The 14925-nt window shown below is 44.0% G+C and overlaps 1 protein-coding gene and 1 long non-coding RNA gene across 4 annotated transcripts in view; one reads left to right on the top strand and one right to left on the bottom strand.

Annotated features, from left to right (window-relative positions):
- LOC116825245 (uncharacterized) overlaps nt 1–14925 on the top strand; it is a 295317-nt gene that overhangs the window by 99844 nt on the left and 180548 nt on the right. The gene's annotated exons all lie outside the window — the stretch shown is intronic.
- ERBIN (erbb2 interacting protein) overlaps nt 1–14925 on the bottom strand; it is a 247127-nt gene that overhangs the window by 77777 nt on the left and 154425 nt on the right. For all 3 annotated transcript variants that reach the window (XM_075066986.1, XM_075066984.1, XM_075066985.1), the window contains one exon: nt 9503–9592. In XM_075066986.1, the coding sequence (XP_074923087.1) occupies nt 9503–9592 (90 nt within the window). The remainder of the gene's footprint in view (nt 1–9502; nt 9593–14925) is intronic.

Here is a 14925-nt window from a genome sequence, read left to right as displayed (position 1 = left end):
CTAGAGGGGGGGCATCAGCCGTGTTAGTCTGGATCTGTAAAGCAGAGAGAGTCCTGTGGACCTTTTTAATTGACAACAGCATGTCTGTTAGTCTTCAGGTGCCACAGTACTCTCTGCTTACTTTTTAAGATAGACTAACATGGCTACTTCTCTGATACTTGGACCAGCAAGGCACTGCATTGCCACTATGCGAGTGGAAATCCATCACCATGAAGAACTTGCACAATTAGAACTGCTATCTACTGCTACACGACCACAGTTGAGAGATTATGCCATACTCTGTCAAAGGAACCTGAGAACCACCTGATCAGCATCCTATACAGCAAACAGGAAACATCAAAAAAGAGCTCTCCATCTGGAGACCTCTCATAAATTACCGAACTTCCATACAAATGGATTCACTAAAATACGGACAGGGAGATCTTCATTACTCGCTTCACTTCTCTACAAAGGAGAAAGACTGTAAGCTGTTCTAAACATCCAATTCCAGGTACCCCTAACCACTCAGCAATATCGTTCATCTATCCAACCACCATTCAGCCCAGAAGAAAGTCTTCCTATCTCGAGACTCTTCTTTCTCCCTGTCACCCCACTACTGAACGTTCTGTTGGTAGATCTGGAAAGCCTACTTCGCCGTCTCCGATCAAGAATACTTAGGATATACACTGAACAGCCCACTGATACACAGTTCTTCACAACAGCACAGAAGATCATATGGATCCTCCCCCTCCCTCTCATGAGGGTCTAAATGACAGCTGACCGTATCTAGCACGCGCTGCCGCGTGCACAGGCAGAAATTGTGGAAATAATCGCTTGCTTCATAAACCCCGTCGTGCAGAACCTGCAATGTCATCCACAGCCTCAGAAATCCACCCTGACCTAATCAAAAGAAGATGATAAGGAGGTGCTGTTGTCATCATGAACAGGTCTGACTACCAAAAGAGGCGCAACAACTCTCCATACAATTCTAAAGGCCACTTCCTCAGAATCCACTGAGAATACACTTACAAACTGCACCTTTACTCAGACATCCCTTACACTAACACCACAAATCTACATACCGCTTAGAGCCCCAACCAGGGTTATTCCTATCCACTACCAATATCACAACCCGGAAATCCTGGACGCCACATCATCCTTGGGCATTGGCACTCTCTGAAGGCACTGTTGGCTATGGTGGACTCTCTACTCACTCATATGCCACCAGCATCCCAGCATCTCCACGCACCACTGATTTTCTGATGAAACTACAATGCATATGGTGATCTTCAGATAACACCTCCTATGCCACCTATGGATTGAGAGGCTCTCTACACAAAACATCTCAACAACAGATGGACATACAAGCAGTCAGGGAACAGTTATCCCTGATGTATTGCCAGACATGGCTGCTGAGCTCTGTGCCTTTTATCCTCGCACACACATTTCAAAATTGTGACAATCTTATAGCTCCGAATCAGTGGCACTGCTGTGCGCACCCGCATGGCCCCACAATATGCCAATATTTTTATGGCCGCCCGCCTCCGGAACAACGCGTTCCTCACCTCTATCCACACGACGCCCTTCTCTACTGACGCCTACCATGGATGAATCTTCATCTCTGGCCCACAGGACGGAGACTCTTGAAAATTCCACCCGATTTCACAGCTGTCCACGCCCATCATCAACCTCTAGCCTGGCCCAATCTACACGGAGCGTCACTTCCTTAGACACACGGTGCAAATAAGTGATGGTCACATTAACAAACCTATACGAAACCTACCGACGCTATGCTACCTTCATGCTCCAGCTTCCATCCCGGGCACACCACATGATCCCTGTCTAACAGCCAAGCAATTGAGGTGCAACCACACACTCTGCTCTAACCCCTCAGACGATGAGACCAACACCTACAAAATCTCCACCAAGCATTCTCAAACTACAATACCGCACGGAAAAAGGAAACAGATCAACAGAGCCAGACGTGTACCAGAAGCTCCTATGCGAAGACAAACCCAAGAAAGAAACACAGGACTCCACTGGCCATCACATATAGTCCCAGCTAAAACCCCTCAACGCTTTCATCAGGGATCTACAACCCATCCTGGACAATGATCCCACACTTTCACAAGCCTTGGGAGGCAGGCCAGTCCTCGCCCACAGACAACCTGCCAACCTGAAGCATATTCTCACCAGTAACTGCACATTGCACCATAGAACTCTAACTCAGGAACCAATTCATGCAACAAACCTCGATGCCAACTCTGCCCACATATCTAAACCAGCGACACGATCACAGAACCTAACCAGATCAGCCACACCATCACCGGTTCATTCACCTGCACGTCCACCAATGTCACATAAATTAAAAAAAAAAAAAAAAGTCTGTTAGTCTATAAAGTGCCACAGGACTCTTTGCTGCTTTTAATTAAATTATTGCAGTCAAATGCTAGTATCAGAATGGCTGGCCTTTTAAGGGCAGCTGAGCCCAACTGCCTCCAATCAGCTGGGCCCAATCAGACTAATCAGCTGCCTCTCACCTGAGGCTGTAAAGCTAGGGATCAAATGATAGCTAGAAGATCAAATGATTCTCATAAAAGTGAGCAAGTAGCTTAGTTGAGGATAGGAACTGCAGGGAGTAGGGAGGCAAGAAGTCCTGGGGCAGAGGAAAGAACACAGTTTCTATGTGATTCTCAGACAGATGGCCTGCAGAGTGTAATCCTGCAGGCAAGCAGGCAAGGAAGGAGAAGGGATCAGAAAGGTTTGCCTTGACTTGACTCCCAGGCAGATGGTCTGAAGAATGTAATCCTGAGGGGACTAGATAGGCCCCTGCAGAAGACTCTAGGTCAGGGGAAAGGACACAAATCGATGTTTTGAATTTCTAAGTTTATTTTGAAGAAATAAAATCAAAGCCTTTAAGAAAAGGACAGAAATCCTGTGGCTGGAAGAGTGCTCTTTGGTGCACCGCCTAGTGAGATAGCCAACTGGCTTACATCTAGGCTCTGTTTGACATTGCTCCAGATAAATTAAGCAGACATCACATGACACTTATACTTTGTTTCCACATTCAGACTAATAGCTAACTAAAGCTCAGCTGTGCTTACAAAACTTGGAAAAAAGCATACTAATCTGCTCCAAAAATATAATAGCTTAAATGTGTATCAAAGTGTGCCTAAAACAGATGTCAATAAATCTGCAGAATGCACAACCAAAAATCAAAATGTTTTTAAAGCACATTTTGGAGGCTTTATTTTAGTTCTAGTTTATTCCCTCTCATTTCTAATATTTTCAAATATGTAACAAATACAAATGAAAAAAATTTACTTGTCTTACAATTTCTAATTTCTCTCCATAATTCTATTCATACACAAGACTAATTAACTAACTAAGCAACTGAATGAGCACTAAACAGGAAATCTTACTGTATGGAGTGTAACTACAGCAATGTTGGTCCCAGGATACTAAAGGAAGGTGGTATTATCTTTTACTGAATCACTTCTGTTGTGAGAGAGACAAGATTTCGAGCCACACAGAGCTCTTCTTCAGGTCAGAATAGAAGGTAAAAGTAAGAATAAAAGATCAGGTATTATTTCAGTGTTTTCATTAATGACTTGGATAATGGAGTGGAGAGTATACTTACAAAATTTGCAGGTGACAGCAAGCTGGGAGGGATTGCAAGAATTTTGGAGGACAGGCTTATATATAGTTCAAAAGGACTTTGATAAACTGGAGAATTGTTCTGAAATCCACAAGATGAAATTCAATAAAGATGAGCGAAGTTCTACATTTAGGAAGGAAAAAGCACATGCAGAGATCCAAAATGGGGAATAACTGGCTAGGAAGTAGTACTGCACAAAAGAATCTGGGGTTATAATGGATCACAAATTGAATGTCAGCCAAGAGAGTGATGCAGTTGTGAGAATGGCTAATATAATTCTGAAGTGTATTAACAGGAGTGTCATATGTGACACATGGGGAGGTAATGTCCTGCTCTACTCAGGACTGATGAGGCCTTAGTTCAGTGGAAAGAAGCACTAGAAGCAGCATGTGGAAAAATTGGAAAGAGTCCAGCAGAGGGCAACAAAAATGATTAGGGGGCTGGAGTATGTGATTTATGAGGAGAGGCTGTGAAAACTGGAATTATTTAGTCTGCAGAAGAGAAGAATGAGGGGGGGATTTGATAGCTGCTTTCAACTATCTGAAAGGGGGTTCCAAAGAGGAAGGATCTAGACTGTTCTCAGTGGTAGCAGATGACAGATCAAGGAGTAATGGTCTCAAGTTGCAGCAGGGAAGGTTTAGGTTGGATATTAGGAAAATCTTTTTCACTAGGAGGGTCGTGAAGCACTTGAATGGGTTACCTAGGGAGGTGGTGGAATCGCCTTCCTTAGAGATTTTTAAGGCCCAGTTTGACAAAGTCCTGGCTGGGATGATTTAGTTGGGAATTGGACTAGATGACCTCTTGAGGTCCCTTCCAACCCTGATATTCTGTGATTCTATAAGCTCCACTAAAAGATGCTACCTCACCCACCTTATCTCAGGAAATTTTACTGTAACCGTAGCAGTTTAAACCTATTTTTAAATATTATGTATTAAAAACAATTGATGATATAAGGTTTGTTAATAATTCCTGTTCAGCTCTGTTAGCCTAGAAATTAGGGTGTCTTAAGTCAGAACCTGTATATTTTAAAAAACAAGGCTGAGATTTTCATAGCTATTAAGGGATTTGCATCCCAATTCCCATTAATTTTAAATTTTTAAATTATTACTATAAACACATTTATATTGCAGGACCATCTATAGGCCTCAACGAGATTGGATCTCATTGTGCTGAGTGATATACAAATAAGATAAACTGAAGTTCCTGCCCCAAAAAGCTTACAGTCTAAAAGGCAGATGTAACAGGTGGGTGAAAATCAAGCATGCTGGGTGAGGGAGACAAGATAACAAATCAATTGCACAGGATGTGTACTATTCTTAGCCAGACAGTAGGTGGAGTTATGTATAGTCTCTGATGTGTCCTGGAGATTGTAAACAGACAAAGGTGACAGAACAGGTTTCTTCTATATAAAGCGGACAGGAAATATAGTGGCAGATGCCATGTCCAGGAGAGAGGGCTCTGAAAGGCTGCCTTTGGGTTAGCCACTAGCTAACTTTCCTGTAACTTTGTAATGGGAGAGGTGTGATGCTAAAACCATCCCAATGCAAGAGGCTCACTGGTATCAGGTAGTGAATTTCAGCTGGCCTGACTCGTTCAATGTACACCAATTCACTATAGTTATAATCTGCATCTAAAAAGATGTCATGTGATAGGTCATTGGAAAACTAAGAATTCACTGATCAATAATATTCTTGCATGATGTATGTACACAGTGTGCATTAAGAGTAATGGGTATATGCTAGAATTATGACTAAAATGTGTTTAAACCAGACATATCGGGAGAGTTGGTAAATAGGTTTGCCCTAGACAAAGGCATGTATATTTGCTTCTCAGGCTAGCCTGGTAACCAGGCAGAGACAAGGAAGGTCCATTTACATAGTAGGTAAACAAAGCTATCAAGCTAACAAATATAAAGACAGGAGAGCTGAATCTCAAGTGATAAGCAACTGAGTCAACAGACTGTATACAATATTATTGTATTATAAAAGTGTGTAGAGTGAGATCTTTTATGAAAGTCTATGACACTGGTGATTAGTATTGTCCTTAAATGTATGCATTAAGATTATATAAGGAATTATGGAGTATCCATTGATATTAGCTTTTACAGTTTGTGTCCTAACAAAGGAAGATACAGGTCTCTCCCAGACCGGAGGGAACATCACAGCTATTTACCTGTCTCCGATGTAAATTAAGCATGGTGGAAAGAAAACAGAAATCACATTTACATACATACGGATGGAAAGCGCACACAAAGGAAAAAACAGCGTGAAGTTATCCTGCCTTTTGAAACAAGTTCATTGAACTTTGGAAGACATAAACAAGGGCAGAAGTCATCTTTGGCATCCATCACTAGCCAGCCACAAGGGACAGAGCTCTTGCAAGCTGAGAAAGATGGGTCCTTCAACCAAGGAGAGAACTGAATATAGGTGAGAAAACTGCTTGGGCAAAGTTCTTTCATCTAGGAAGACAAGGGAACCAAGCATCTTGTACTTCTGTGGAAGATCCCAACTGAGGGAGTCAGCCATGGCTGGGAAGAAGGAAGATTGGTGAGAGAAACCATCTTGAACAAAGCTTGTACCTTGCAAGATTAAGTTTTAGACAATTAGATATGTATTTTCTCTTTTAATTGCTTGTAACCATCTCCACTTTTATTTCTTTTACTTGGCATAACTTAATCCTATGTATATTTTGTTATAAAATTTTGTGGGTTTTTTCCCCCACTATAAACCAACTCAGTGCTCTGTTTGAAGGGAAGGGTGTAATTACCCCCATTATTTTAATAAGATGTAACGGGCTTCTGTCTCCTTTAATGAGCAACAAACTTTAATATTTGTCCGAGTGGCCCAGGTGAAGGCTGGACACTTCAGGGCATATGGTTTTGGGGAAGTCTGGGGCTGGGAGAGTGTGTTGGGGTCACTTGCTGGTTGTAACCAAGGCTGGTGAAAGTGGGGTTGTGAGGCAATAGACAGGCTTCTGGAGTCAGAGCTCCTGAACCAGGGCTGTCTGGCACACAGACACTCAGGGTATAACCTGCTAGCTGTGAGTATCCCAGGCTTGGAGCTACAGCAGCAAAGAATTGTAGTGCACCCAGGGTTGCAGGATAAGCAGTGACACAACCCCTTGCTGGTCTGATTTATACCCAGAACACTATGACAGTATGTCTATACTTCAAGCCAGAGTTGTAAATTCCAGCTTGAGGAGACATACCTGCATTAGCACATAGAAAATAAAGTGTAACCATGATAATGGAAGGGGCCAGCCACCTCAAGGACCTACCTAGAGTCTCAGATGGGATCATACTTGGGGTAGCTAGGCCCTCCTGCTGCTGTGGCTACACTCTATTTTTAGCATGCTAGCTCAATCAGAACTAGCAGAGGTATGTCCTCAAGCTAGAATATACACATCCAGTTCAAAGTGTAGACATATCTCATGGCTCAATTCTTGGAGTGAAGTGAAGAAAACAACTCTCAATCAACCTATTTGTAATCAAAATGTTTAATGCACAGTGTATCTTATTTTTTAAAATAATACTGAATTCAGGAAATGAGTACAGACATGAGAGATCTAGGCCAACAACCCTAAAAGTGTTCATCTCAGATGACTAGTAAATGCATCGCTAACCGACTACTTCTGTTCTTGCTTTTCACTGAGTGCCTATTGGTCTGCCAAACTACTTCAGCAACTGTAGAAGGGTAGTGCTATGCTTCTGCTTTCAGCACCTTTTCTGAGCACTTGTTTACTGAAGTGTATTGACTAGGATTAAAGGATCCTAGTCACTTACATTCAAAAGGTCAGATCCTCAAGCTGGTGTAAATTGGTGTAGCTCCTAAAAGAAAAGTTTGGATGAGACATGGGCGGGGACAGGGGTTGAAAGAAAGAACCAGACACGGAAGGGAAGAAGAGAGCAACAAAGCAGAAGTGGCAAACCAAAAGAACAAGGAGGAAAGGACAGACAGTACTGGCCTAAAAATAATTTTCTTCTTAACTATACTATCCTATCATTTTTGCACTGAAGAATTAACCCAGAGTTTAAAGGGTAGGATATAAGTATTTCCCTCATACTCTGATTTAGGGAACATTTTCTTACAGGGTATGACATTGCACCTGATATTCTTCACAGTGATATGATGATGATGATATGATTATGACATAATGATAATGCATTTTGTACACGATGGGTCATGTGAGGCGTCATTGGAAAAGTTATGATTTGCTAAATATGATTATCCTATTTGTATGCATGTATCATTTTTGTATCTAAAGTTCAGATACATGGTCAATATTCTTTATTTCAATTGTGCTTACTCTGGGTGACATCCACAACTAGCCTTTCTGGTACAACAATGAAGAAGCCAGACAGTGCTGATGGTCCATCAGCAAAAACAATGGACCCTGGAAGAATTTAACCTTCCTGTGAATGTTCTGACCAGCCTGTAAGCAATTGCTGCTATGACTCAGCAAGGCATGCAAGGGCATGTGACCAGGCCACATGATTCTGGACTCCATCTTGGATACCATTGTTTCTCTACAAACTGAGGTTAGGACAAAGGGTTCCTGCCATATGCTAAAGATATATAAGGCAGGGAGTAACATCCTCTCTTGTTCTTCACTCCTCACACAAGAAAACTCTTGGAAACACCTACGGAACAAAAGACTGAACTGGAGGAAGTGCTGGACCCAGGCTAGGGGGATTTCTAGCCTGTGCAGGAAAAACCTGGGGATTCCAAACTGCAAAGCAAGTGTAGCTTGTGCCTTAAGAATCTGCAGCCCGCTTGCATCATCAGTCAGGGTGAGAGCCTGGTAATTCAAATCCTATCTTTCTAGTATGTTAAGCATAGTCTGTGATTTTGATTTGTTTGCTATCACTTATAACAACTACAAAAGATAAATTTGTTCACTTAAAATCTATTTTATGTTTTAATCTACATCAGTAAGTTTAGAGTGAAGTGCTTGGGAATCTTAGTTCAAGGGGCTGCTGCATTTGCTCTCCAGATTGAGGGAGGAGTGAATGCTATGAGTTTATGCTGTACAGCTCCTTGTGCAGCGCAGGACGGTGTAATTTTGGGTTTATACTCCAGTGGGGTGAAAGAGTTTGAGAAGCTGGTAGTTATTCTGACTGTAGCCTCCCTATTGTTGGTTCATGCAGTGGCTGGTCGGAGTCTGCATGTAACTGCAACTGGGTGTATCCTTGTCTGTGTGAACGTTGGTGAAAGTGCAAGCTTGGAGGAGCACAGTATGAGAGGGATCCCAGTGCGAGAGGCAGCATAATGTAGAAGGGAGCCCAGGCTGGTGGGTCAGAGGGCTCAGTGGTACCCCAGTTCCAGGTGACATCCCAGGGGGGGAACCCGTCACACAGGGTTCTGCGAATAACTGATAGCGAGTATGTTATGTGTTCCTAAGCACTAATCGTTCAGGAATCACTGGTTTACATAAGTTTACTAATGTATAAAAACATCTCTGTACGTACCAGAAACGGGTGGAATGTTCATAAATAGATTGCTGAGGATGAAGTCATTGTTTTGCTCGATTCCAACAATTAAATGATGACCAAGCTGTATTTCAGCAAGGTTAGTTTCTCATATTTAAAACAAGACAGACTTACTCCATGAAGTGAGACAAGGATCTAATTGTTTTTTTCCACTAAGTAATGTTTGGTAAGGTTTCTCAAGGGTACAAATAGAACTCTCAGGAAGATCTACCAAAGAGGATGTTGGTGTTTTTTGTTTTATTTTAAGCTATGTAATACATGGAAAACCTGTTGGAGATTTATCTCCCACCCTTTCCTTAAGAGGCAGCAAAATCTTTTCTTAATAGTTAAGAAGCAAGAATTAATATTATAGGTTTTCAGACTCAAATTTAACTTACCTGCCAAAATTGGCTGGCAAAAACTCAAGGAAAGCATCATTCAGGTACAGCTGTGTTAGGTTTAACAGTTGGGAAAATCCATCTGGAAGCCTAGATGGACACACACAAAAATTTTTAGGCACTGTTTTTGTTTCAGCGAAGCATAGGTCATTATATTGTACTCTCTTACAACATAGTATAATTTGTTTAGTATAGCAAAATGAACATATATGCGAAAATTAAGGTTTATCAGCATTTCTACAAGGCTCTCTCAGCCTGCACTCGGCTAACTGTTCATACCAGGATCAATTTCAAGGCCCTTATTTTTCAATGCCATGAACAGCTTATGGTCTAGCTATCTGAAAGGCTTCTTTTCACACTGCAATCCACTCTGGAAGATACACTGAGTGGAAATACTGAGGCTAATGAAAAACTAGTAAACCTTTTCGAGTTTATTTGATTTTTAGGAGTGGAAGTGGGGTGATGGTCATTTTCAGCAGAGATCCCACCTTATGCTAGTACTACTTCCAGAAACTGGACCAAGCCTAAATCTTGTCACTAGAGAGACAAGAGCCATCACTTCTGCCAAGTCTTATCCTAGGAGATAATGGTCCATGGTTTGTGCTCCATGAAATGAACCAGACAGACTGGATTCTTTTTAATTAAGTAACTGATATTTGAAGAAGAGGAGCATACATTTGTCCACCTTCTTCAGAAAACTGGTGACTTCTAAAAATGTCGGTAACGGCATTCAAATATTATGGCTGTAAGTGCCTAAGAAATAGCAGCAGAAGCAAAAGAAGTAGCAGCAATTTCATATTTTTTAAAGATTATGACTTTTACATTAAAATTAAAAAAAACAAAGAAAAACAATAACGTTCCCATCCTAGGAGATGGTATTGTGGTTCCCTGCATCTTTTATCATTTTAAAAACCAAAAGTTTAGGTAAACATTAGTCTCTTTATAGTAAAGGTTAACACAATGCTTCCATTAAAAGCTCAGTTTAGAAGCCACTGCAACATCACATTTAACTTCATCAAAACTAAGACTTGAAAAATACACTCCAGTAGTGAAAGGGAAGCACAAGAAATTGTTTAAGTCATACTTTCCTGAACAATTTAAACTTTAATCTAAAACAAAAAGTCAGTTTCTAACCTTTACAGCCTTAAAAAGATAACAAAACCTGACCCTAATGTAAAGCTGCGTGTGCTGTATCAATAAATATTTACTTATTTATCTTTATCCAACATACCCACTCAGCCCTTATGCCTACAAAGTCCCATAGTTTTAAATTGAATAGAGTGTAGATGGATCATCTGATCAGTTAATTAGTACAAATTTAGTAGTTTACTTACACTTAATTAGTAATAATTATGTAATATATAGTTACACATTAAAATATAAATGATTGTATAATTATATGTGTGCATGCACACAATGTTGGATTGATTTTCAAATGGTATTTTATTAATGTTATAAAAATTAACAAAAATGTTAATCCTTTTTTTAATTTTTGTATATACCTATTCAGGAAGACCATGTATATAAAATTATACACAAAAACAATGTTAAAAGAATATCAAGGTTGCAAAATCAAGCATTCAAAAGTAAGGAAATGCCAGAATTAAGGTTGTCTTTGCAACCCTAAGTCACCTCCCATATGTGTATCCACTATGATACCGTATTTAACAACAAGGTCACTTTCTCCCTCTCCTCTCCCCCAAAAACTCCTGCCTCATTTAGTGCACAGGACAGATGGTACTCACAGAACCAATAACTATTCAGTATCTTGTTTTATCCTTATTTTTCAATGTGTGAGTCTATGTCTTATTTATTGCACACTATTCAAACCTTGCTCTGAATACTGAGCTCCTCAGAGGCTTTTCCATGGCACTCTTCACTAAAATATCTGAGTGCTTCCCAAACATTAATGAACCGATATGCACAACAACCCCGTGTGTGATGAGGTGATATGATCCCAATTTTAAAGATAAGGAAGTGAGGATCAAAGAGATTAAGATGAGAAAAGACGGTTACTCACCTTTGTAACTGTTGTTCTTCGAGATGTGTTGCTCATATCCATTCCAGTTAGGTGTGTGCGCGCCGCGTGCACGTTTGTCGGAGAAACTTTTACCCTAGCAACACTCGGCGGGTCGGCTGGGCGCCCCCTGGAATGGCGCCGCTATGGCACCGGATATATACCCCAGCCGACCCAGCCATCCTCCAGTTCCTTCTTGCCGGCTACTCCGACAGTGGGGAAGGAGGGTGGGTTTGGAATGGATATGAGCAAATATCTCGAAGAACAACAGTTACAAAGGTGAGTAACCATCTTTCTTCTTCGAGTGATTGCTCATATCCATTTCAGTTAGGTGATTCTCAAGCCTTACCTAGGCGGAGGGGTCGGAGTTAGATGTGGCAGCATGCAGAACCACTGCGCCAAAGGCTGCATCATCTCTAGACTGTTAGACCAGAGCATAGTGCGAGGCAAAGGTGTGGACCGATGACCAGGTCGCTCCGCGGCATATCTCCTGGATAGGCACATGGCCCAGGAAAGTGGCTGATGAAGCTTGAGCTCTAGCTGAATCCGCTGTGAGACGGCCCGAAGGGACATGAGCTAGGTCATAGCATGTGCGGATGCACGCTGTTACCCAAGAGGAGACCCTCTGGGAGGAGACTGGTAGACCTTTCATCCGTTCCGCGACTGCCACGAACAGCTGGGGAGACTTCCGGAAGGACTTCGTCCGCTCAGTATAGAAAGCGAGTGCCCTGCGCACATCTAAGGAGTGTAACTGCTGCTCCCGTCAAGAAGAGTGAGGCTTCGGAAAGAAGACTGGGAGGAAGATGTCCTGGTTGGTATGGAAGGCTGACACTACCTTAGGGAGGAACGCCGGATGAGGTCACAACTGTACCTGTCCTTCTGAAAGATAATGTACGGCGAGTCCACCGTGAGCACTCGTAGTTCGGAGACCCTCCTGGCCGATGTAATGGCCACCAGGAAGACTGTCTTCCACGACAGGTACAAGAGCGAGCAAGTCGCTAGTGGCTCAAAAGGCGGGTGCACTAGCCTGTTTAGGACTAAACTGAGATCCCAGGTAGGGGCAGGGCGATGTACAGGAGGGTAGAGGCACTCTAGGCCCTTAATGAATCTAGTGACCAGGGGGTGGGAAAACACGGAGTGGCCACCCTCTCCTGGATGGAAAGTGGAGATAGCTGCCAAGTGCACCTTCAGAGAGGATGTCGCCAGGCTCTGCTGCTTAAGATACCAGAGGTAGTCTAGGACCGTGGGAATCGAGGCCTCCGAGGGAGTAGCGTCCTGCGTTGCACACCAGCAAGAGAAGTGTTTCCACTTTGCCAGATACGTGGATCGAGTGGAAGGCTTTCTGCTACTGAGGAGAATATGCTGTACCGGAGCGGAACAGCGTAACTCTGCTGTGTTTAGCCATGCAGGAGCCACACCGTGAGGTGAAGGGCTTGCAGGTCTGGGTGGCGAAGCCTGCCGTGGTCCTGTGTGATAAGGTCTGGAAGGAGAGGGAGGGAAACTGGACTGGCCATGGACAGGTCGAGCAGGGTGGTGTACCAGTGTTGTCTGGGCCACGCAGGCGCAATCAGGATCAGATGCGCTTTGTCCCTACGGAGTTTTATCAGGACCTTGTGAACCAGAGAGAACGGTGGGAAGGCGTATAGCAGGTGGTGCCTCCATGACAGGAGGAATGCGTCCGTGATCGATCCCAGAGAGAGACCCTGAAAGGAGCAGAACTCCTGGCACTTCTTGTTCAAGCGGGAGGTGAACAGATCTATGAGGGGAAACCCCCACCTCTAGAAGATCGAATGGATGACGTCTGGTCTTATTGACCATTCGTGACAGAGGAAGGATCGGCTCAGCCGATCCGCCAGAGCATTCCGAACCCCCGGGAGAAAGGACGCCACCAGGTCTATCGAGTGGGCTTTACAGAAGTCCCAGAGTCGAATGGCCACTTGACACAGGGGAGAAAAGTGAGTCCCCCCCGTTTGTTGATATAATACATGGCCGTTGTGTTGTCTGTAAACACAGACACACAACGGCCGTGAAGATGTTGTTGGAACACCTGACACGCGAGGCGGACTGCTCTCAACTCCCAGACGTTTATGTGGAGCGTCAGCTCCTGTTTTTACCAAAGGCCCTGTGTTCGAAGGTGACTTAGTTGTGCCCCCCAACCAAGGGATGACGCATCCGTCGTTAAGGACAGCGAAGGCGACGGTGGATGGAACGGTATCCCTGCACATACCAGGGATGGAGTTAGCCACCAACTGAGAGAGCGTAGGGAGCTCGGCGGAACTGTCACCAGGACGTCTATAGGGTCCCTGCCAGGGCGGTAGACTGAATTGAGCCACGTTTGAAAGGGTCACAGGTGGAACCTAGCATATTTGGTCACATAAGTACATGCGGCCATATGACCCAGTACGCTGAGGCACGTGCGAGCCGAGGTGGTTGGGGAGGTCTGCAGACCTCGAATGATCGACACGATCGTCTGGAAGCGGGGCTGAGGGAGGTAAGCCCTGGCTTGAGTGGAGTCCAGCGTTGCCCCTATGAAGTCCAGCCTTTGTGTGGCGACCAGAGTGGATTTCTCGGCATTGAGGAGCAGCCTCAACCAGGAGAATAGGTCCGTCATTATGCCGATGTGCTGTCGGACCTGAGTCTGGGAGGTTCCCTTGATGAGCCAGTCGTCCAGATATGGGAATACATGTATCTGTTACCGGCGGAGGTGGGCGGCAATGACGGCCATGTACTTTGTGAATACCCTTGGGGCCGTGGAGAGGCCGAAGGGGAGGACCGTAAATTGGAAGTGCTGGTGGTTGACCACAAAGCGAAGATACTTCCTGTGTGGAGGAAAGATGGCAATGTGGAAGTATGCGTCCTTCATGTCGAGGGCGGCATACCAGTCTCCAGGATCCAAGGACGGGATAACAGTCCCTAGGGAGACCATACGGAACTTCAAGTTGACCATCCATATCTGGAGGCCTCGCAGGTCTAGGATAGGCCTGAGGCCTCCCTTGGACTTGGGAATCAGAAAATACCAGGAATAAAACCCCTTCCCCCTCTCATCTGATGGTACCTCCTCTATAGCTCCTGCGGCAAGGAGAGACTGCACCTTTTGTAAGAGGACTTGCTCATGAGAGGGGTCTCTGAAGAAGGACCGGGTTGGGGGGTGGGAAGGTGGGGATGAAGCAAATTGGAGGTGGTATCCTTGCTTCACCATGTGTAGAACCCAGAGATCTGAGGTCAGTTGGAACCATGCCGGGAGGAAGTAGGAGAGACGGTTGGAGAAAGGAGGGGAAGGATCCTGTCTTGAGACTGGTACGCCATCCCCGGGCACACCTTCAAAAGTTGGACTTAGGCCCAGGTGGTGCCTTTGAGGGCCCGTGGTTTTGGCCCCCTTGGGATCCGGATTGGTGTCTACCGCCAC

Source organism: Chelonoidis abingdonii, chromosome 6 (assembly GCF_003597395.2).
Source record: "Chelonoidis abingdonii isolate Lonesome George chromosome 6, CheloAbing_2.0, whole genome shotgun sequence".
NCBI classification, from domain to species: Eukaryota; Metazoa; Chordata; order Testudines; family Testudinidae; genus Chelonoidis; species Chelonoidis abingdonii.
This window is presented reverse-complemented; position numbering and strand designations above follow the sequence as displayed.